Consider the following 20,431-nt stretch of genomic DNA (forward strand, 5'->3'; position numbering starts at 1 on the left):
ACTGAGCCCCTGCTCCCCTGGTGTCTGCAGATGGCGGTCTCGGGCCCGTCGGCGGGCCTAGTGGTGGCGCCGGTGTCCGGGAACAGCCTGGGCGCGCGGCGTGCGGAGATCAAGCCCGGGGTGCGCGAGATCCACCTGTGCAAGGACGAGCGCGGCAAGACCGGGCTGCGGTTTCGGGCCATCGACCAGGTGGGGCTGGGGACCGGTGGGAGAGGAGGGGTCCCCGGAGGGCGAGCGCGCCTGCTGGACGCCCCCCTATACCCCCGCAGCCCGAGCTGCCCGCGCTCCCCCACGCGCCATGGGACTTCGGCCACATCAGCCACCAGCCCGAGAGCGGGCAGCGCAGGGGCCCGTCCACAGCAGGGAAGGTGCCGAGTGGGCATGGGAGCCGAGGCCCGCCCAGGCCCAGGCTCTTCCTGTCAATCCACCTGCCCCAAGGCCCCAGGGCTGGCGCTGGGTTTCAGCAGGGACCCTCCGCCTGCCCCTCCGTGGGCTCCTGTGGCTCAGAGCCTCCCTCACCACTCCCACCCCCCAGCCCCCCAGCTCACAGGAATCTCGCTGCCAGGCTGCTGTCTGTAGACAGTGGAAGCCAGGGTGCCATCCCATTGTGGGTGGGAGTCGGGGTGAGCCTCCAGCCAGGGTTGAAATCCTGATTCAGCTGCTTCCTAGTTATGTGGCCTGGAGCATTTCCTCTCCAGGAAAGTAGGGTAACCGTTGTACCTGCCAGGCAGAGCTCTCGTCCTGGTAGGTAACCTGTCAGCTCCCACAGGATCAGGAGCAAAACCACAGCTTGGAGGAGAGCCCTGGGCTGGGCCGGCCAGGGGCGCTGACCGTGGGCCCTGCCTCCCCCAGGGAATCTTTGTGCAGTTGGTCCAGGCCAACACGCCCGCGTCCCTCGTGGGGCTGCGCTTTGGGGACCAGATCCTGCAGATTGACGGGCGTGACTGTGCCGGGTGGAGCACAGACAAAGCCCACCGGGTGGTGAAGAAGGCATCGGCGGAGAAGATCGTCATGGTCGTTCGAGACAGGTGAGTAGCCAGCCCCAGGAGCTTCTCTATCCACCCCCAGCCACGCCCCAGGCCCAGCTCACTGTCCCTCCCCGCCAGGCCGTTCCAGCGGAACATCACCTTGCACAAGGACAGCATGGGCCACGTTGGCTTTGTCATCAAGAAGGGGAAGGTCATCTCTGTGGTCAAAGGGAGTTCTGCGGCCCGCAACGGGCTCCTCACCAACCACTCCGTGTGCGAGGTGAATGGACAGAATGTCATCGGGCTGAAGGTAGGCCGTGCCACGCTCCGCCTCAGGACCTTCAGGAGCTCGGAGACTCTGCTGGGTGGTGGGAAGGCTCGTGTCTCTGGGCAGCTGCATTCCCCCCGAGCCTCAATTTCCCCATCCTAAGGTTGCTGTGAGGAGTCACTAAGACAAGGTACACAGAGCTCCGAGCACGGTGCTAGCACACAGTAGGTGCTCAATAAATATTAGCTATTGTTACTAACACGTGGAGGCCAGAGCTGTGACAGATGGCACGTGTAAGGACACAGGCACCCAGGTGGCTGCTGGCTGCACGGATACCTCCCTACTCTGTGTGGCATTTCTGTTTGCACACTGGGTCACATTCAGTAGTAGGAATAGTTTAGAAAATTGCTATTCAGAAAGCTGTTTCTGCCCTCCGTCCATTTTTGGAGGGGGTGGGTATGGCGAGTTTTATCTTTAAAAAAGAAGAAGGAGCACGTGGTTCAGGGTCAGCGCTGTGGATGTGGACTGAGGGGTGGCTGCCTTGGGGAACAGACCGTGGAGGATGATGAGTCACGTGGCTTTTGGTCCCAGAACAAGTGAAAGCGGTTCTATCCTGATGTGATGCCACGTGGACCGAGAGTGGTTCTTAATCCCGGTTGTGATGTAGAGTGAGGGTCCGTTCCCCTCCTGCAGCCTGGGCTTGGAGACTCACATGGCAGGGCTCCCCCAGCACAAGTGGCCTGGGTGGTGGCATCTCATGTCGCAGCTGGCACAGTGTTTTATGCCACCTTTCCACCCTCACAAGGGCCATCACCAAGCCATTCCTGTCACATAGCTGCTTCCCTGTGCTTGATAGTCTCCCCACCTTCCTTGGAGGCTTGCTCTGACAGCTCATGGCATTGCGATCAGGAAGTTCTCCTAATGTCTGTCTAAAGTCCCTCCTGCTGCATCTCTCTCCTCCGTCTGGAATCAGACCCGACAATCCAAAGGGAACCCATGATACCTGGAAAGTTGACTACACTAATACCAATGCTTACTAGCTGGCTCTTTCGGTGAGTGAGTTCACTTCTTTCAAAGCATTACAGTTTTTTGGTCTTAGCTATTCTGGAGAGCAGTCCTTCTAAATGTGCTGACTTTCTCTCGTCCTCCCTGACGGCTCAAGGCTTCATTATGAACATTTCAGTTATCCTGCCACCATGGTGCTGGAGGCTCCTGGGACTGGCTTTGTCCCCTTTCTGAATGGCTCGGGACAGCTATGTGTCTTGAGATCATTTATCTTTTCAGTTTGTGTGTTTCCACGCTGTGCCCATCACTAGTCCTCCTAGCACAGCTTCTCCCATCTATCCGGAACAACTCAGAAAATGCACAGCCGAGTTAAGATGTGTGTGAAGTAAAGGCCCCTGGTCTCTGAGGGAGGACCCGTGCCTCTTCCAATGGCCATCACTGTTGCATTGAACTGTTTGGCACACTTCGCTTAGAGACGTTTCGTTGCTGGTTCTCCCCATGACCTGAGTGGCGTCTGCAGGCCTTTCTCTTTTTACTGGTCAACAAGACGTGAGAGCTCCAAGGTCCCTGTGGACTTGGCTCAGGCTGGCTGGCTGACAGAGCCCAGCGGGTGGGTGGGTGGGCCTCCTGTCCCCACTGCATGGTTATCCTCTTTGTGCTTTGGGGCCGGAACCAGAGTGTGACTGGGGCCAGGGAGATGGGACAGAAGACATGGGCTGTGGGGAAGGGAAGGAGAGCAGAGTTTAGAAGGCCCTGTTACACGTCAGGCCCACTCGACTGGCCCCCAGGGTGAGGTGGGAGTGGGGTGCTCATTTTACCGAGGAGATCCTCAGCTGGGAGGCCCACGTTCTTGCTCGAGCAAGGCCTCACCTGGGCGTCTGCCTGAGCCCCTCACCCACAGGCAGCCAGGCATCAGTGGTGTCCTCTCACAGGGGCCGTGCCTAGCCCCTGGACAGAGGTGTCCGAAGAGCTGCCCGGGTCCCCAGGGTGACTGCTCCCTCCCCTTCTCTCCAGGACAAAGAGGTCACGGAGATTCTGGCCATGGCCGGGAATGTCGTCACCCTGACCATCATCCCCACGGTGATCTACGAGCACATGGTCAAAAGGTAAGGCTGCCCCCTCCTGCCCGCCCCTCCCCTCCCCGCTGCCCGGCCACCTCAGCTCCCTCCAGGCTTATGTGGGGCACAGACCAACTTGCCCTCCCCTCCTCCCTTCAGGGTGGCTGGTGGCTTTTGGTGATTTGAAAGGCTTAGAAATGGAAGTGAAGGCCCACATGGGATGCACAGGCTCGGGGGGGGGGGGGGGGGGGGTGGGGTGGGGTGGGGTGGGGGGGGGTGGGGGTGGGGTTGGGGAGAAGGGGCTGCCAGTTGTGGCCACTGTCGTCGTTGCTGCGTCTAGGTTGTCCCTGACCCTGCTTCACCACACCATGGACCACTCCATCCCAGACATCTAAAGCCACACGGGGGCAGCTCAGCCCTCCCACCCTCCCGCAGGAAAGGGCAGAGTCCTCAGACGACCTTGTGGAGGCCTGCTGCCTGGGGGCGTGTTCCAGTTGGGGCAACGTTGGATCACGTGGGTCTCATTCATCCCCAGGCCTCCTGGAGCCTCAGACTCTGAACACACGGCTGGGCTGGGCAGGGCCCCCAGGCAGCCGAGTTTTTGCGCCAGTTTAAATGCTGGGCACGTAGCCAGCCCGCTAAACACTTCTAAAAGTTGCAGCGGGTCCCTTTCAAGATTTTGCCTCTACCAGAAAAATAGTTCCATGTTTTGAAAGAACAGAAATACAATCTTTGTGAAAATTGTTTCTTTTTCCTTTACTTGCTCTTTGTCACAAACCGTATATAGTTATAACCCTTCACTTCTTTTGAATAAAGATTTGATTTCAAATAAAATCCCTTCCTCAAAAGTCATTGAAAATTCCAGAGCCCTCGGTCCCATGACACGCCAGGGCTGGTTTTCATTTAAGCAGTGGTGAGACCCAGGCCTCTCTGCGCATTGCCTCTGAGAACAGCAACTTGGCTGTGCCACTGTCACGTGCTCTCTGCCAGTCCGAGTGGGGACAGCGTGGGACTCTGGAAGAGGGGCGCTGGCTCGGGAGCAGCCTCTGCTCAGCGACCGTGGCCTGCTTCTGCATCTGCAGAATGAGAATGAGAACTGCCCCAGGGTACGGCCAAGGACAGAAGGACGCACTGACAGGGCCCAGCGGGTCTGACACTTGGTGGGGGGAGGAGGGGGGGTTGGTGGTAGCAAGGAGGTGCTTCTAGGTCCTTTGCCTGAGCCCCAGGATGGAGTGACTGCCAGCTGCCCACAGCAGACGCGTGGCAGAGCTGAACCAGCACACAGCTCTCTGGTTCCCTCCACCTCGGACAAGATCTCTGCCCGCAGCTTCTTCCAACGCGCACATTCTGACTCCCAGGCTGGCGGGGACAGAGTGAGCCCCCTTCGCCCCCTGAGAAAAAAGACACAATATAAAGAAGCCAGGCCAAGGTCTTGCTGTGTTTTCATGCTTTAATTCAGAGCTGTCTGCTGCAGGTACAACTCTGCATGAACAAAAGGACAAAGGAGACGAAAGTGAAGACCCCGCCCCACCTCCCCCCTTCCTGCATCCCCTGGATTCTCCATGAAGGGGATGGCCGAATGTGTGTGCACCATGACTCGTGTGCACTGTCCCCCTGGGTCAGAGAGGGGTCATGATTCACGGGGCAGAGGCCCCTCAGTCGGCCTCAGCCCCAGAACCTGGTCATTTGTCCACTCCGCCCCAAGGTGCTGTCAGATAGCCCCATGCTATTGGCGACTGGGAAGGGTGTTCGGTAAAAAGCTAAGTTATCCCCTTGGGAGATATTTGGACTAAACTCCACTCGAGGCCAGCTCTCTGTGCAGAGTCCCAGCCCCCAACTTGGATTCCTGCCTGAGCCTGGACCAGAGGCGCAGCAGGGCCGCCTGGCCCAGGCCCTGCAACTAAGGAAAAGCTGCTTCCAGTTGCTGGGCTCCAAGGGACAAGCAGCTCCGGAAGGTGGTTCCTGGCAATGTTGTCCTTGGGTCCTGATCAGCTCCTGCTGGAGGCTGGGCAGAGGGGAGGCCCCGAAGACTTCTGTTCCAGAAGCCGAGGGCAGGAGGGAAGGTCACAGCCCAACAGGAGGGGGTGGTAAGCGGGAAGGTAAAGGGCCAAGCTTTAGAGGATGAGCTCTCAGCGGGCGCCCTGGCCCTGGCCTCGCGCAGCAGCCCCTCAGAGCCAGGGCCTGGTGCCCGAGCCCGCAGGCTGCACACCTCTGCCGCGTGGAGCCGCCCCAGCCGCGCTGCACCTTTGCATAGATGCGGATACCAAGCACGCACACAAACACACCCAGGAGCCGGGCAGGGGCCACCGGCCACCACCGTCCCGGGCTGTCCCAGGGCTGGGGCCGTGAGCTGCCTCCTCCACTGACAAGGAGAAGAGAAGCCCGTCAAAGGCCCCATCAGACTCCCCAGAAAGCAGACCCTGAACACTGGGCTGGGCCCTCTAACCCAGATGGGCAGGTCTCCAACAGGAGCAGCGGCAGAGGGCGGCAGCCAGTCCCACCCGCCTCATCCATAGGCCTCGGGTCCAGCCCCGTCTAGCCCTTTGGGACTGGCTTCTCCAGCAGCAAGGACAGAGTGGACAATGGCCCCAGCCCTGACCACATCCACCAAAACACAAGACACAACAGGAAGGCCACAGACAGCAAGACACGGACAGGAGCAGAGGGGTACGCAGCTTGGCTAAATTCCAGTGGTGAAAAATATATAGATTTTTATGTTGTCAAATATAGTCATACATTTATTTTCTCAGCAAAGCTTTGACTATTTCTAAGGAGACACTACGCAGCTCCGTGAGTACATGGCACAGGAGGCTGGGTCCGTGGCCAGTCCCGGCTTGGCTTTGGAGTGGGTTTGTCCACTGGCCCTCCATGTCGCCACCTTAGTGTTCTCTGGGGCAGCCCAGCCAGGCCCCAGGAGTCTGGGTTTGGTTCAGCTGGGGCCACAAATGCTCCACAAAGGATGGCTGGTCTGAGGCCCCGACCGAGGCGGGGGGAGCTTTGGAGGCACAAAGCGTGTGGCAGGGAGGGCTGTCGCTGATGGTGGGGCTGGCTGCCCACTCCCAGTGCATGCGGTGTCCCCCCTGGAGTGGAGGGCACAGAGAGGAAGGGTGGAGCCCACGAGTCAGGCAGCAGCTGTGGGAGCAGCGGGAGTGGGCAAGCAACCTTGGCAGAGAACCAGAGTGGCCCCTGGGCCAGAGAGGGAGTAAGACACAGGTCGTACCCAGCCCTCCACTGTGGGGCCCAACTCTGCAGAGCGGGTGACCAGGTGGACATGTGTGCCCTGTGGGGACGAGGGGTGGCTTTACTCTGTAAACTAATCATGGGGATAAAATGTCAGCAGCTTTGCTGGGGTCCCAGATGTGGTCCTGAGGAAGGAGGGGCCACAGTGGGCCTTCCCAGGCCACCAGGGCTTGGGCTGGGAGCAGGAGGCTGCAGGGCTCCCGTCCGCCCCACCCCAGCCAGGAAACACCCCAGGGCACCCCGCTTTGGCCTGGACAAACATCATGGCTTCCGTACCCCATCTTGCCATTCATCCTGTCAGAATTCCCCCCCGAGGCTGGGAGGTCTAAGCTTTAGGATCCCTCACCCTTAGAAAGCAAGCAGCCCCCTCACAGGAGACCCTGGGGTACAGAGAACCAAGCTCCAAAGTGAACGTAGTGCAAAGCAGGAGTGGGCCTGCGACCCCCAGAGCAGCTCAGGGGGAGCTCTCGGGGGCAGTCACAGCCTCTGGCTTTTCGAACCAGCTGAAGATTGTGAGTCCAGCCCTGACTCCCAGACGACAGGGCCTCATCTCAGAAGGCTGGAGGAGCCCCGCCCCCAAGCTGCCAGCCCCTGCCTGCTCCTCTTGTGCTGGCAGAGTCTCCAGAGGCGAGCTGGGGCCCAGGCCAGTGCTCTACCCCAGCACCGAGCCCGTCTGGTTTGGCTCTCACAGGAAGAATTATCAGACGCACCCAGAAACGCCAAGAGGAAAGTGGATCGTGAGGAAGGTCTGGACGAACAGACAGACACAGAAGCCACGCTGCCCTCTGCCACCTCTTGCCCGTCATTGTCTTTCCTCTAGCCCGTGGCCTTGACTGCGCTTCAGAATCCCAGAGAGGGCAGTACCTGAGGAGGCTGGAGCTCCAGCCGAGGCCCAGCGGCTCCAGACCCTGTTCAGAGTCCCAGGTGCCTATACTTTGGGCTGTAGCTGCCTCCATCTGAGGAGATGGTACCTGGCCAGAAGGCTGGGCCGAGGGCAAGGGGTGGCTTGGGAGAGAAGGCCTGGAGTGAGCAGAGAACTGGACAGGACGTGGGGCTGGGGGAGCGCTGAAGGGCAACTCAGCCCAGCCTCCCCCCCGAGACTTCCTGAGCAGGGGCTGCCCTGTGTGAAGGGCCAGGTGGACAGGGGCCGGGCTGGGGGACTCACCAGCTTCTCTCTGCCATTTGTCCAGTCAGCTGGCCTCCCTGCCCTTGGTCTCTCTTCCCTTCTGTCCCATCAAAGTTTTGGGGTGCCTTCCCTCAACCCCTCCTCCCAGCCCCCAACACTGTTAACATCCCAAAAAAAAACACTTCCAAACCGAAAACTAAATAAATAAGATGATGCCCCACAGGAATGTGCGAGAGGGAGGACGGCACCCCTACAATCAGTGGTCAGGCCGCCGGGGCCGCTGGCCGGGATGGGGCCCCCTCAGAGCTGGGAGCCGCCACCGGCCTCGCTCGGGCTCAGCGAGCGGCAGCTGATCCTGCGGATGGAGTGCAAGGCCACAGTGCAGCAGCCCCGCAGCAGGGAGCTGATGTTGTAAATGGGCTGGCCCTGGCGCCGCTGGGAGCGGCAGAGCCAGGCCACGGTGGGCACAGCCGGCACCACCACGGCCAGCAGATCCACGATGTAGTGGCGGCTCCAGTAGCTCTTGGGCTCCTTCTCGGCTGCGGCCGCCTCCTCCTCCTCTTCCATGGGGCATGTCACGCTCACCGACGGGTTGGGGTTGGCACCAGGCCGGTGTGGAGTCGGCCCTTGGGTGATGGGCTCCGGGGCCTCAAGCTCGTCACCCACCGTCACCACCACTGCTGAGCTGGGGTCTCTTGGCCCCGGGGGGTGGGGATCCAACTCCAGACACCTGTCCCCTGACTCAGGGACTGTCCCACAGACCTGGGCCTTGGTCACTTTCTCTAGGATGGTGTCCAGGTCAGGCTGGTACTGCACGAAGTCTGTCTGGATGGCACGCTCCTGCATGCAGCTGGCCTGCACGCCAGCCTCCATGCCACACAGCAGCTTCTCGTAGGTGTTGCTGGCGGGGAAGCGGGGGCCCAGGCTGAAGGAGTTGTGCAGCGAGGTCTCCTCAGGGCCACAGTCCACCCCAGATGACAGCAGGCTGCTGCCCTCCAGCGCGTCCGTCCGGCTCAGTGTGTCATCGGTTGCTGCGAAGCCACTGTCAGCCCCATCCTCGGTGGAGGTGCCAGGGTGGTCGCCAGGGGGACGGTCACCGCAGACGGCTGGGTCACTCAGCTTGGTGTAGGTGGAGCTGCGGGTGAGGGAGCGGGCGGGGGACCCACCAGCCGACTCCCCGGCACCGTCCTCCTTGGCTATGCCGTTCTGAGCCACCTCCATGCTGTGCAGCAGCGTCTCCAGCTTCTTGTTCTGGATGTTGATGTCCACGAAGTACTTCTGCAGCCCCTTGTCCTTGTCCATCAGGTTGTTCTTGACCGTGTCGATGACCTGCTTGAGCTGCCTGATCTCCTTGCGGGCCTCCTTCAAGGCCAGCTGGGCTTCCACCCGGTGGCACTCCTCCTCGATCCAGTCCTCCTGCATGCGCGACAGCTGCGTCTTCAGGTCATCGATCTCTGTGTCCCTGTGAGCAGAGGAGACACCCACGCTCACTGCCTGGCCTGTCACCATCACCAAGGACAGGCAAGGAGGGGGCTGTCACCAAGGAGAGAGGGCCTGTGCTGCGGCCGCTCAGAGCTAAAAACAAAAGGAAGGGCTCAACGTTCCTCCCTTCTTCTGAGAGGGGGCAGGAGAGGGGGCCAAGGGTCAAGACAGGAGAGGCCTCCAGGATGGGGGGAAGAAATGGTGACAGGAGACCCCACCGCATTCCCACCCTTAGGGGCCGAAATGCACATGACCGTCCACATGGAAATCTATGACCTGAGGAAGAGACTAGTCAGTAACAGTTCTCAATTTTAAAATGCTACTGCTATAAAAACCTAATATATCTTAACATAAAACAATAAAAACTAAAGCTAAAATCTCTGCTCTACAGAAAGGGATGTGGCCTCTTACTCCAGCTGGTTGTGGAAATTTGAAATGAAGGGCTATTTGGCCAGAGAGCCCTGGGGAGAGGGCGGTGGACCACTTTGTTTTTATGAGAGAAATTACGGCCTTCAATGTAGGGGGGAAGCTGGTAATTTTACGTCTTTCCCCAAGTGGGGGCATGAATCAGAGGAGAATGATGAAAACAGCCTGTCTCTCTTCTATCCATGCTGGACATCTCCTCTTCGTATCCACTGCAAAGAGGATGGGGTGAAAAGATGGACAGGAAAGGCACAGAGCTGCTCCTGAGAGGAGGGGTGAGCTGTGGCAGAGCAGAGAGTCGGCAGACTCATGCAGAAACACTCAGGCTTTTAAATCCCTGAGTCATAGATGCATCCAGGGGCACAGGGGAGGGAGACAAGTTAGAAAAACACGCCATCGAGTCCAGAGGTAAACCCAGGGCAAGACTGGACAAGATGGACTAAAGGCAGCGAGAGAGGAGGAAAATCACTCAAGAGAGAGGAAATCCTGCCCCGTGGCCCTCGTCCTGCACATTTCTTAGTGACCCAGCCCACACGCAGCCGCTCAGCCCAACCCTACGTTCTTGTAAATACAACCCACAAAAGGCACGACTGTCACTTTGGGGCTTGCAGACCTGGCAGAGTGACCAACCCAGATCAAGCACCACGTACTTTTCAGTCAGGTGGGAAATTCTGTTCAGGAGATGCCCCAGGAACCTCATGCAACAATTCGCTGAAGCGACTGGGACTGAGGGGCTGCAGTGGCCATGAAGGTCGGACATGGCATGGTCTGGAAGGGGACGGACTGCTGAACCTGATACAGCTCAGGGTTGGCAGTGGGATGGCTGCGGGGACCAGAGCTGCTCAGAGTGGCAATAAGAGACATGCCAACAGGTATGCAGGATGCCTGTTCTTCACTCCTCCTGCCTCGGTGCAGGGGCTCACTCCAGGGTAACCTCCCGTCTCTCTCCCCCTCCTCACTGATGCCAAGGAAGGAGGAGCTGGGCATGCTCAGTTCAGCTGCTCTCGCCCCATCTCCTTGGAGCCAGTAGGACCCCAGGGACCTATGGCTTCCCAGCCCTGTCCAGGTCTCAGTGGGCTGCAGGACACTGCATTTGAACTGGGTCTTGAAGGATGTTTGCCAAGGCAGCAAGATGGGGGAGAGGGCGTCTCAGGAAGTGGAGACCCTTCTGTGAAGGCACAGAGTGTAGACGCATCTCTGAGGAGCAGGCAGGCTCCTTCCCTGTGGGGATGACAGGGATCAAATGCAACATCCAGAGAGTGTGCGGAGAGTGACACATAGCCAGGAAAGAACTGTGGGTGTAGCAGGCAGAGAGCGGCCAGGGGGCTGAGGTGCAAGGCGTGTCCATGACAGGGCATCCGCCCAAACCATGCAGGCAGATGGTCAGCTCTGAGCCGCCAGGGCAGCCCTCGAAAGGAAGCTGGGAGATGGGCTGTCTGCTTCCTGAGGACATTAGTGCAAATGGCCAAGCTGACCCAGGATATCACTGAGAAGACGATGGGAAATAAAAGTAGAAATCCCAGCTCTACAGACTAGGAGGCCCACAGAATGCCACTTGGAACCTCTGCACTCCAAAACCACAACAAATCCAAACTGGACTGGCCATTTGGCAGACCTCTGGTCAAGGATAATGTGGCCATGCATACTGAATGCTTCCATTTATACACAATGTCCAGAACAGACAAATCCAGAGAGACAGAAAGGTTAGTGGCTGCCAGGGACTCGGGTGGTTGGGGCATGAATGCTACTGGGAATGAGGTTTCTTTCAGGGTGATGAAAATGTTCTAGAATCAGATACTGGCGATGGTTGCTCAATTTTATGAATATAATAAAAACCATCAAATTGTATGTTATGTGGGGGCCGGCCCCGTGGCTGAGTGGTTAAGTTGGTGCGCTCCACTTCAGTGGCCCTGGGTTTCACCAGTTTGGATCCTCAGCACGGACCTAGTACTGCTCATCAGGTCATGCTGAGGCAGAGGACCTACAACTAGAATATGCAACTATGTATTGGGGGACTTTGGGGAGAAGAAGAAGAAGAAGAAAAAATTGGATGGTATGTGAGTTACATCTCAATAAAACTGTTATATATATATAAAAAGAAAAGATAGGAAGACGTGGCTGGGGTGGCCTGCCCTGACCTCCAGTGCCCCGCACAGCGCCTCGTCCAGCTCGCATTTGGCTGTGTATCTGAATTGACAGAGTCTGGGAAGGGTGGTTAAGATGAAGAAGAGATCAGACGGCAGCCCTGAAGCTTCCACCATCAAGACGAAGCTGCCAGCCTGGAGAGGCAGAGGCTGCGGGGTTAGGATTGGCCTTCAGGTTTGGAGAATGCACTCCGATGAGCCTGCGCAGGCTCCTGACAGACCCCTGGGCGGGGCAGGAGCTCAGAGAAAGATTCCTCATGATCGTACACCCATAAGCAGATGAGAAGGAAGGCTTCTGGGGCCTGAGCTGGTGGGCCAAGAGCCCCCAGTGACTCGCTGGGAGGAAGTAAAGGAGAGCCAAAGATTGTCCCCACAGGGCAGGTAAGCCAGGAGAAACGCCCTGCACTCCTACCCCCAGGACAAAAGGAGCCACAGGCTAAGAAGTGGCCCCAAGGGGCTGCCAGGCTAAAACGGGGAGAGCACTGCTGGGGGGCGGTCCGAAGGCCCTCACGGGGACATGCTCCCAGCCTGGCCCCAAGCAGCAATCCCGCACAGTCAAGGAGAGTTGAGGGGAAGACAGGGATGGGCTGGGGCTCAAGAAATGGGCTCCAACGGGGCTTTGCTGGGAAGGAGGCCCCAGCCACTCATTTTTCCCAGAGAGGCCCCAGGGCCCTGGTTCCTCTGATGTGGAGCTGTGGTGTGTCCCAGGCTGCCCTGGGGCTGCCCGCTCACCGGTCCTGGAGCCGGTCCTGCGTGTCCTTCAGCCGGGCCTTCAGGTGCCGGATGCACACCTCCTTCTGCTGCAGGGGGGTCAGGTACTGCTCCGGGGTGGGCGGCTTGATGCCATGGTTGTCGCTGCACAGTGTGTACTTCATGGAGCGCCTGCAAGGGGAGGCTTGTCAGTGGGCAGGGAGGAAGAGCTTGGCCAGGCACAGGCCCTGTGCCTCCAGGGAGCAAGGGGACGCCAGCCTAACCATCCAGGCTCCCTGGCCACCAGCGGGCTCCAGGCCAGGCCTCCCCCACAGGGCCCGTGTGGGCAGGAGAGCACCAGCCCTTCTGGAAGGCGGGTTTTACTGTAGTTCTTCTGAGTGAGGACCACGGCGTCAGGGTAGGGGGCTCAGGGCTCCTCTAGCTGGAGGGGAAACAGATTACAGAGCATGTGCACAAGCCTGGCACCAAGCCGGGCACTCTACCAACACCATCTCTGTCAATCCAGTCCCAGTGGTGCATTCCAGAGCTCAGGTGTCCAGTCTCCCAACCCAGAGGACGAGTTTGGGGGCTGGAGGCTGGGGTGGGAGAGGCCACCCTCTCCCCGTAAGTCTCCCAGGGCCCGCGTGGGGGGTCTGCATGATGACAAGGACTCTCCCTTGTGCAGGAGGAAACATCTCCCAGAGCTGAGAGCCCTCACAGCCTGGTCTGCAGGACCAGGACGGGGACAGGGAGGGCAGACGGGTGTGTGCAGGCACAGCTGTCTCCATCACACTCTGATGCCCTCCTCACCTGTCCTCACATACACGTGGGCTTGCACTACATGCACACGCACACTTACTTGGAGTGCACATCTGAGTACATTGATTCTCGGTCCATTTGTGCCTGCATGCCCACATTCGTGTGCACACACCTGTGCCAGCGCGTACCCACCATCTTGCTGCCGTCCTCATGGGCAGTCGCAAATACTAGGACACCAGCCCATGCACGCCTTCACACAAATGCATGCAGACCCTTTCCATCTGCATGTACACATGTGCACTGGAGGGGCACACTCAAGCACATGTGTGACCGCCTGCTGGCTCTGGGCATCCACTCATTAACAGCTGTGCCCTGAGGTGGCAGCAGGTTGTACACTCACTGCTGCCCACAGCCACATGCTCCCCAGCACCAGGCGGCACAGGCGTGCATGTAGTGAGCACACCCTGGTCCCCCCAGTGCGAGGAGGAGGAACCTCCACCCAGTAGAGGAGGGGTGGATGCCAAGGCTTTCACCCAGGGAAGGGGAGCACCCAGTTCCACCCACAGACTGTGGCCTGGCCTCCTAGACTCCCAGCTTCCTGCCTGTGGGTTGTTCTGCTCACAAAGAAACCCCTTGGGATCTGGGCTTAAAAACCTGGGCACATTCTCACACAACTTGGCAGAGGCCTTGTTGTCACCCAGCTCTGCTCCTTTAGGGGATGGGGACCCCCAGGACTAGGGAGGGGCAATGACATTTTATGGGCCTGGAAAAGACAGGCCCTGGGGAGGCCCATTTGCTGAAGCAGCCAAGTTGGAGGCAGTTTCAAAAGTGTTGTGGACGCTGTCTAACGTTTATTGAGGAGAACGTATTTGTACATGGTAAACTGTCGAAGAGAAAGTGGCGACGGAAGTGGAGAGAATGAGAAATGATTCTCTTCTACTTACTCGCCTCATGGTCCCTACATTCAAATTCAAGCTCCATGCAGGCCGGTTTTCCATGCAACGAGGGGCAGAGGAGTGGTGTGGGCTGGGAGCTAAGGGATTCCTATGAAATCTCCTTCTAAAAGAGAAGCCAGCCAGCAAGGGTGTGGACCTCAGACAGCCCAGCACTAGTCCTGCAGACAGCCGGGACCCTGCCAGGACTTCGGCAGAGGGGCGCAGGTCTGCGGCGAGTAAGAAGGGTGTTCCCCCAAGCCCAGGGGTGGAGGGGCCAGGACTGGATAAACCAGGAAGAGGAGAGGATTAGAGAGGAAGGAACGATTTTAACTTTTTCCACTAGCTTTTATGGGTGTTTTTTCCCAATATAACACTTAACATTCATACATTTTTAGTCACTAGCTCTATCTTTGTGGGGAAAATAATACGGACATATAAATAACAAGAAAACTATACTATCACTCACGTTTCTTGGCTCTTCACGCCTTGGGATGCCTGGCTATTTACTGTGAAGCCACAGCGAGGGCCTGATGCCCCCAGCAGCAGTGCCTCTCATGGGGGGCAAGAAGACCCTTGCATGGCACAGTTCTCAGCCTCAGGGTTGGGACTGCCCCCGAGGGCAGTTATGACATGCATTACAAAAATCTGCTACTAATGAAGAAGTATTAAAGTTGCCAACTGTATACTTTTCAAAGTGTCAGGGAAGGCATCAGCCTCACTCATGCCCCCCACGTTCTGGGGGGTGGGGGTTATGGCCAAGAAGCTGGGGTATGCTCCTGCATACATGTGTCACCCATCACGGTGTCATGGTGGAAAATTCTGAGAGCTGCTGCCTCAGCAGGATCCAGACATCACTTCACACACATGACACGGTCTCTGTTGGAAGAGGCAAGACAAGCCATCCTGGGCGGTGCTCCGGCGAGGGGAGCTGAAGCCAGTCTCCTGGCCTTCTTGTGCCTCCTAATGATGCGGTTACGCTACGGGCCCCTGGCAGTGTACGGCAGGTGCAGAACTCGCTGAAGCCTCCGGGGTTGTTCACTCCACTTTACAGATAAGGCAATGCAGACTCAGAGACAGGAAGTGACTGCATCCCACGCCCACGTGCCCCACCTCCCCTTGTATTTCAAACGGAAAACGGGATGGGGCGTGGCCATCACAGCTCTTCCTTCCCGGTCTTCGAGGACCCACAGCTCCCCTGTGCCTGTCTCCCCAACCCAGATCCTGCTTCTCATCTTCAGTCTCGGGCACCTTTCCTGAGAGTACCACTTAACACAGGCTGCATTCGAGACACACTGTGCTTTCTAAACCAACCCCACCTCTCCCACCCTCAGTGCCCCGCCCTGAGAAGAGCAAGATGGCAGACTCGAAAGTTGCCTTCCGACATTCATTCTTGCCTTTTTCCCAACAGAACTCCAGCTTTGTCTGCGGTGGCACTGCACCGGGGAGAACAGGAGCAGCCGGTCAGTCACGTCCCCCAGTTCCAGCCAGCAAGGGGTAGACAGAGTTCCCTGGGGAGGGTGTCCCTTCTGAGAAACACCAGCCTCTAGGGAGTGGGGAGGGCCCTGGCCTTTCTGCCTTCTTCCTTCCTGGATGCCAACCTGATGCCTGGAGGTGCAGGAGCCATCTTGTAACAATGAGGACAGAAGCTGTACACCAAGGATGGTGGAGCAGGAAGACAGGAGGCAGCGTCCCTTACACTTGCGGGAGCTGCCTGCCTCTGGCCCCTTGCTCTGAAAGCGTCACCCCTAGTGTGTCTAAGCCACTATATCAGGTCACGTGCAGCTGGGTATTATCACATCCATCTTAAAGATAGGAACTGAGGCTTGGAGAGAAGTGACCTGCTCAAGGTCGCACAGCCAGGGAGTGTGCTGGAGTCGAGACATTTAGAACACCCACCTTCTCCCCACCCCCAGGGCACCCAGGTTCCCAGCCAGCGGGGCTGGCCAGGTGGAGGGGAGGGGCTGGTTACCTGGGCGTGGGGCTGCTGTCACTGCCCTTGTAGGAGCCCGAGTTGCTGCTGCTGCTGAGAGAAGAGGTGCCATAGGCATCCCGCATGCTCACGGGCGGAGAGGTGCGCCTGGAGGCGGGAAGAAGAGGCAGGTGCTCGTTCTGGCTGGCGGGCAGCTGCGGACACTGCGCGAACACCGCCAGGCCGCTGCGGCCCAAAGGGCCCCCACTTTGGGGTCACCGCCGGGGAGAGAAGCAGAGGGGAGGGGGGACGCACAGACAGGGGTGACAGAACAGACAGTGCAAATCAAGATGGAAAACCAGAAGGAGGCTGGTCCTCCTGGCTCCCCAGGACAAGAAAGGACGCTGGGCAGGGCTGCGGGCCGAGGGCAGGGCCCCACCTGCCCTTACCAAGGGTCCTTGACTTCTAGGGTCCCCAAGCCCAGAGGGGGAGGTCCCTGCAGGGACTGAGACAGACGTGGAAAGGAAAGGGGCAGGCAGGAGGAGGGGCACACGGGGGTTGAAGTCAAGGGAGGCCGAATGAGCCTGAGCGGGAGATTGCGGGACACCCCTCCAGTAACTGTGAAGACCACACAGCAACATTGAGGATGGTGGGCATCCAACAGCTTAATTCTTCCAAGAATATTTATATCCACTGTGTCATGTGAGCCCTCAAAGAGTTCCAGGAGCAGGCGAGTATTAGCAAGCCCATTTTAAAGATGGGAAAAGGTTTGTCCAAAGACGTACGGCAAGTCGGTGGCAGAGTGGGGACAGAGACCCCCTCTCCTCCCGCCCTCTGAGGCCAAGGTTCTGAGAAGGGGTAGACTCACCTGCGGGATCCAGCAGAGGCCCGTCTACTGCCCGGCAGGGACATGGCCATGAGGCTGCGGGTCCGGGTGAGGGGCGGGATGGGTGGTGTCCCCGGGGCTGAGGAGAGAGGGCGCGTTGGGGGGGCCGCGGGGAGGGCCGGACCGGGCCACGTCATCCTCTCGCTGGGGCCGCTGCCCGGCATGGCTTCTCCTCTCGCCCTTCAGCAGGACAGCCCGGGACGGAGAGAGGGTCTGGCAGGCCGGGCTCTGGCCACAGCCACCTCCACCAACGAATTTAGCAGGCTCCCGCCACCCGACTTAAAATCACGATGGTCGGAGCCTCAGGGGTGGCCAGAACTCACTGGTCCAACCCCACGTTCTCCAGATGAGCGAATGGCCCCAGACAGAGCAAAGGCTTTGCCCGAGGTCACAGGGGCATCAGGGCGGGGCCTCCTGACCACCAGCGCAGCAATGAGTCCTCCACGCTACAAGCCAGGCACCCCCAGGGTCCCTGACACTTGGACCCCCACCCCCGTGCTGGTCAATCCTCCCTCCTCAGCAGGGGCTGCAGGCTGGAGGACTCCTGGAGCAAAACCAGGAACCCCAAATTGGTCTGGGCTAGTCTCGACGTCACCTTCCCAGAGTGCCCGTTGATGCGTGGCTCGGGGCTTCCCGTCTACAGGGGAGACAAGACAGACCGACATACCACACACGTGTAGAAAGACATATGGATACACATGAACACAAAAGGACCATGTCTCTGCCATTCCGAGCTGTGTCACACAAGTCTTAGTGAACGTGCTCAGGGGGCTGCCCACAATGCAGGACATGCAGCCAGGCCCTCCAGCACACATGCTGCCCACAGCCATGCCCACACCCATCCATGCAAATACGCGTGCTGGTTCTGACATGCACCAGGAACTCAGGGCATAGGCTCAAAGCGGATGAGGATGGGAGCAGAAGCCCTCCCCTGGGGTATCTTGGTGGGCTGGACCCAGTAGGAAGTGACCATGATTACAGAGACCCATCATCAGCCCTCTTGACAGGTGGGTAGGGGGACTCGGGCCCTCTGGCTCTTGCCCAGGAGTCCCTAGGCCCCTTTCCTGGGTGAGGCCTTGGGCTCCAAGCGCAGCCCTATGGGAGTTTAAGGAGGAGAGAGGCCCCGTGTTGGGCTGGGTGTTGGCCGTTGTGGGGAAGAGGCCCACACTGGGCATCAGCTCCTGGAGTCCAAGGCGGAGGGGCCTGGGCTCTTTGCAGCCAACATGCTAGTCCTGTGCCAGCTCCAGAGACTCCAGTCCCCTCCTGGCATGCTCAGAGCAGGGACTAAGGACAGCAGCCTGGGTGACAGGTCAGCCCAGGACACTGTGCCCTGGACCCTCCCTCATGCTGGGAGAGAAGCACTCACTGAGCCCCGCTCTGCGCCAGGCCCCCAGCCAAGCGCTTTACGTACATTACGCCATCGACTCCTCCCAACAAGCCTATGAGGAAGCGTTGCGATCGTTCCTTTTCAGATGAGGAATCCGAGAGGGAGGGGACTTGCCCAAGTCACACCCCCATGTGTGGCAGGGCCAACCCTGAACCAGGCCAACACCAGATGCTGAGGGGCTGGATCTCAAACCCTGAGTCCCCAGCCCGGGACACCACCCCTTCCCGCGTCAGGGCCTCCGGGGAGCCTGGTCATCCTGACCAGCGGCGGGGCTGCCTCCTGAGCCAAGAAAGGCGCTGCTCAGGTGGCCTGTTTCCTGGCTGTGACACAGAGTGTGGCCTGTTCCCCCAGAGGGCCCAGACACAGCCAGCATTGTCTGCCCGGAGGTGTCGGGTGCAGGAGCTGCCGACACCACTCCTGTCACTCGAGCTACTCGCCCCAGCTTGGTGACGCGTCCCACGCCCATGCCCAATTGCCGAGGCAGGGTCTCCTGGACTGCAGGGCTGGCCCCTGGAGGAGGAAGCACGGGACAGGGGCGGGGGGACAATGGTGCACCCCTACACTTGTCAGGAGAGCCACCAACGTCTCACTGCCTCCTGGGCCCAGCAGGGCCTTGACAAGGAGCAGGTGGGGTGTGGGGGGCAGGGGTGACCGTCCTTCCTCCTGTGTAGGCCAGGGCTTCAAGGATCACCTGCCACTGATGAACCCTTCTGTGGCCAGGCAACCACAACGAACACTTTTGTGAGCCTCGGCCCATTATATCAAACAGCTGTCCTCAAGGCAGGGTTTGCTGGCACATTTGGGCCTAAGGTCACAAAGCCGCAGGCCCAGCAGACCCTGGGTTCTAGCCCCAGTCAGCCTGGCTTCCACAGCCGTCTTCCCACCCCCGCTCCCTCCCTCCTGGCTTTTGGGAGGATGCAAAGAGGAGGCTGTGCCTTCAGCAGGACTTCTCAGTGGAGGCAGGGCTCAGATGGGAGGACAGGCCTCGCTTTTCCACATCAGCTTGGGCGAGTGTTGCTGAGGAGCTAGGAAAGTCCAGGTGGAGCTCTAGGGAGGGTCCTGGGAGGCAGGCAAGACGCCCGGTTGGCCAGGGAGCTGCCTATGGCCCTGGGACAATGAGGGCTTTGTCCTGGCTGTCCCAGCTCCTACCTCGTTTGGCAACTCCAGCCCCCACTCCTTTGAGCTGTCTCTTCCTTCCTCTCTAGCCCGGGGGTGAGAAGGGGACAGCATTTATACCTGGATGGAGCTGATAGTCTCCTGGGAGGCCAGAGCCAGCCATTCATCCGGGACAGAGGTGGAAGTGACATTTCCCCTGCTGGGACGAGAACTTGCAGGCTGGGGTCCCTCATGGGAGGGCAGAAGCCACCCAGGCCCTCAGCGACCTGCCTCTCCAGAATCCTGCTCAGAAGCCTCAGTGTACACCCTGTACTCTCTCCAGTCCTCCCTCCCTTCTAGGCCCCAGAGAGGAGGCAGGTTGCCATGGCGTGCCTGCTCGGTCTGGAGTTCCCCAGGCCTGGCCCCAGGTGGCCAGAAGCTGCCACTTGGAACAGAAGGTGGATAAGAACCGCTTAGCTGTGGGGGGCTGGGCTGATGGTCTCTCACCACCTGGACCCAGAGTAAACCCAGCCCCTTCTCTCCAGCCTCCCTCCATTTCCCCAACCTGCTGCACCATGGCAACCCACTGCTTCCACTCCCTCACGCGCCCAGCATCTCCTGAGGGCATTTCACAGGGGTCAAGGGGATACAGCAGGATCCAGGGAGCAGGAGATGGAAGGACGTGGAGATAGAGTCAGACAGATTTGGGCTCAAATCCCAGCTCTGTCACCCTCCAGCTGCCTGCCTCGGGCAAGTCACACCACTCCTCTGAGCCTTACCTTCCTCATCTGTAAGTGGAGCTAAGATAGAACGCATCTCATATGGTTACTGTGAGAATAACATGGGGTAATGCCTGCATGGGGCTTAGCCCAGGGCCCACCACACAGCAAACACTCACAAATGGGAGCTACCCAGTATTTTGGAAGTAGAGAATTACAACACAATGTGAGCTTCAAAGCAGAAACACCTTCAAGGCATGATGTTGGCCTCAGGCGGGTCAGGGAAAGCTTCTCCAAAAAGAAATTTACACCGGGTCTTGAAGGATGAATAGGAGTT

At 58.9% G+C, this 20,431-nt stretch overlaps 2 protein-coding genes across 11 annotated transcripts in view; one reads left to right on the top strand and one right to left on the bottom strand.

Annotated features, from left to right (window-relative positions):
- Positions 1 to 4,133, top strand: part of SDCBP2 (syndecan binding protein 2) — a 28,927-nt gene extending 24,794 nt beyond the window's left edge. For 4 of the 5 annotated variants that reach the window (XM_070589006.1, XM_070589009.1, XM_070589011.1 and 1 more), the window contains exons 5-9: positions 31 to 189; positions 853 to 1,028; positions 1,107 to 1,278; positions 3,256 to 3,347; positions 3,640 to 4,133. In XM_070589006.1, coding sequence (XP_070445107.1) covers positions 31 to 189; positions 853 to 1,028; positions 1,107 to 1,278; positions 3,256 to 3,347; positions 3,640 to 3,694 — 654 coding nt within the window. In that variant the 3' untranslated portion in view covers positions 3,695 to 4,133. The remainder of the gene's footprint in view (positions 1 to 30; positions 190 to 852; positions 1,029 to 1,106; positions 1,279 to 3,255; positions 3,348 to 3,639) is intronic. The other variant, XM_070589008.1, reaches the window with a different exon arrangement.
- Positions 4,134 to 4,731: 598 nt separating this feature from the next.
- Positions 4,732 to 20,431, bottom strand: part of SNPH (syntaphilin) — a 39,310-nt gene continuing 23,610 nt past the window's right edge. For 2 of the 6 annotated variants that reach the window (XM_070589005.1, XM_070589004.1), the window contains 4 exons: positions 16,876 to 16,972; positions 16,068 to 16,175; positions 12,447 to 12,596; positions 4,732 to 9,127 (listed from right to left, as the gene is read on the bottom strand). In XM_070589005.1, the coding sequence (XP_070445106.1) occupies positions 7,966 to 9,127; positions 12,447 to 12,596; positions 16,068 to 16,175; positions 16,876 to 16,925 (1,470 nt within the window). In that variant the 5' untranslated portion in view covers positions 16,926 to 16,972 and the 3' untranslated portion in view covers positions 4,732 to 7,965. Of the gene's footprint in view, positions 9,128 to 12,446; positions 12,597 to 16,067; positions 16,275 to 16,875; positions 17,531 to 20,431 lie in introns of all 6 variants that reach the window. The other 4 variants (XM_070589003.1, XM_070589000.1, XM_070589001.1 and 1 more) reach the window with 2 other exon arrangements.

This window comes from Equus przewalskii, chromosome 21 (genome assembly GCF_037783145.1).
Source record: "Equus przewalskii isolate Varuska chromosome 21, EquPr2, whole genome shotgun sequence".
Taxonomy (NCBI): domain Eukaryota; kingdom Metazoa; phylum Chordata; class Mammalia; order Perissodactyla; family Equidae; genus Equus; species Equus przewalskii.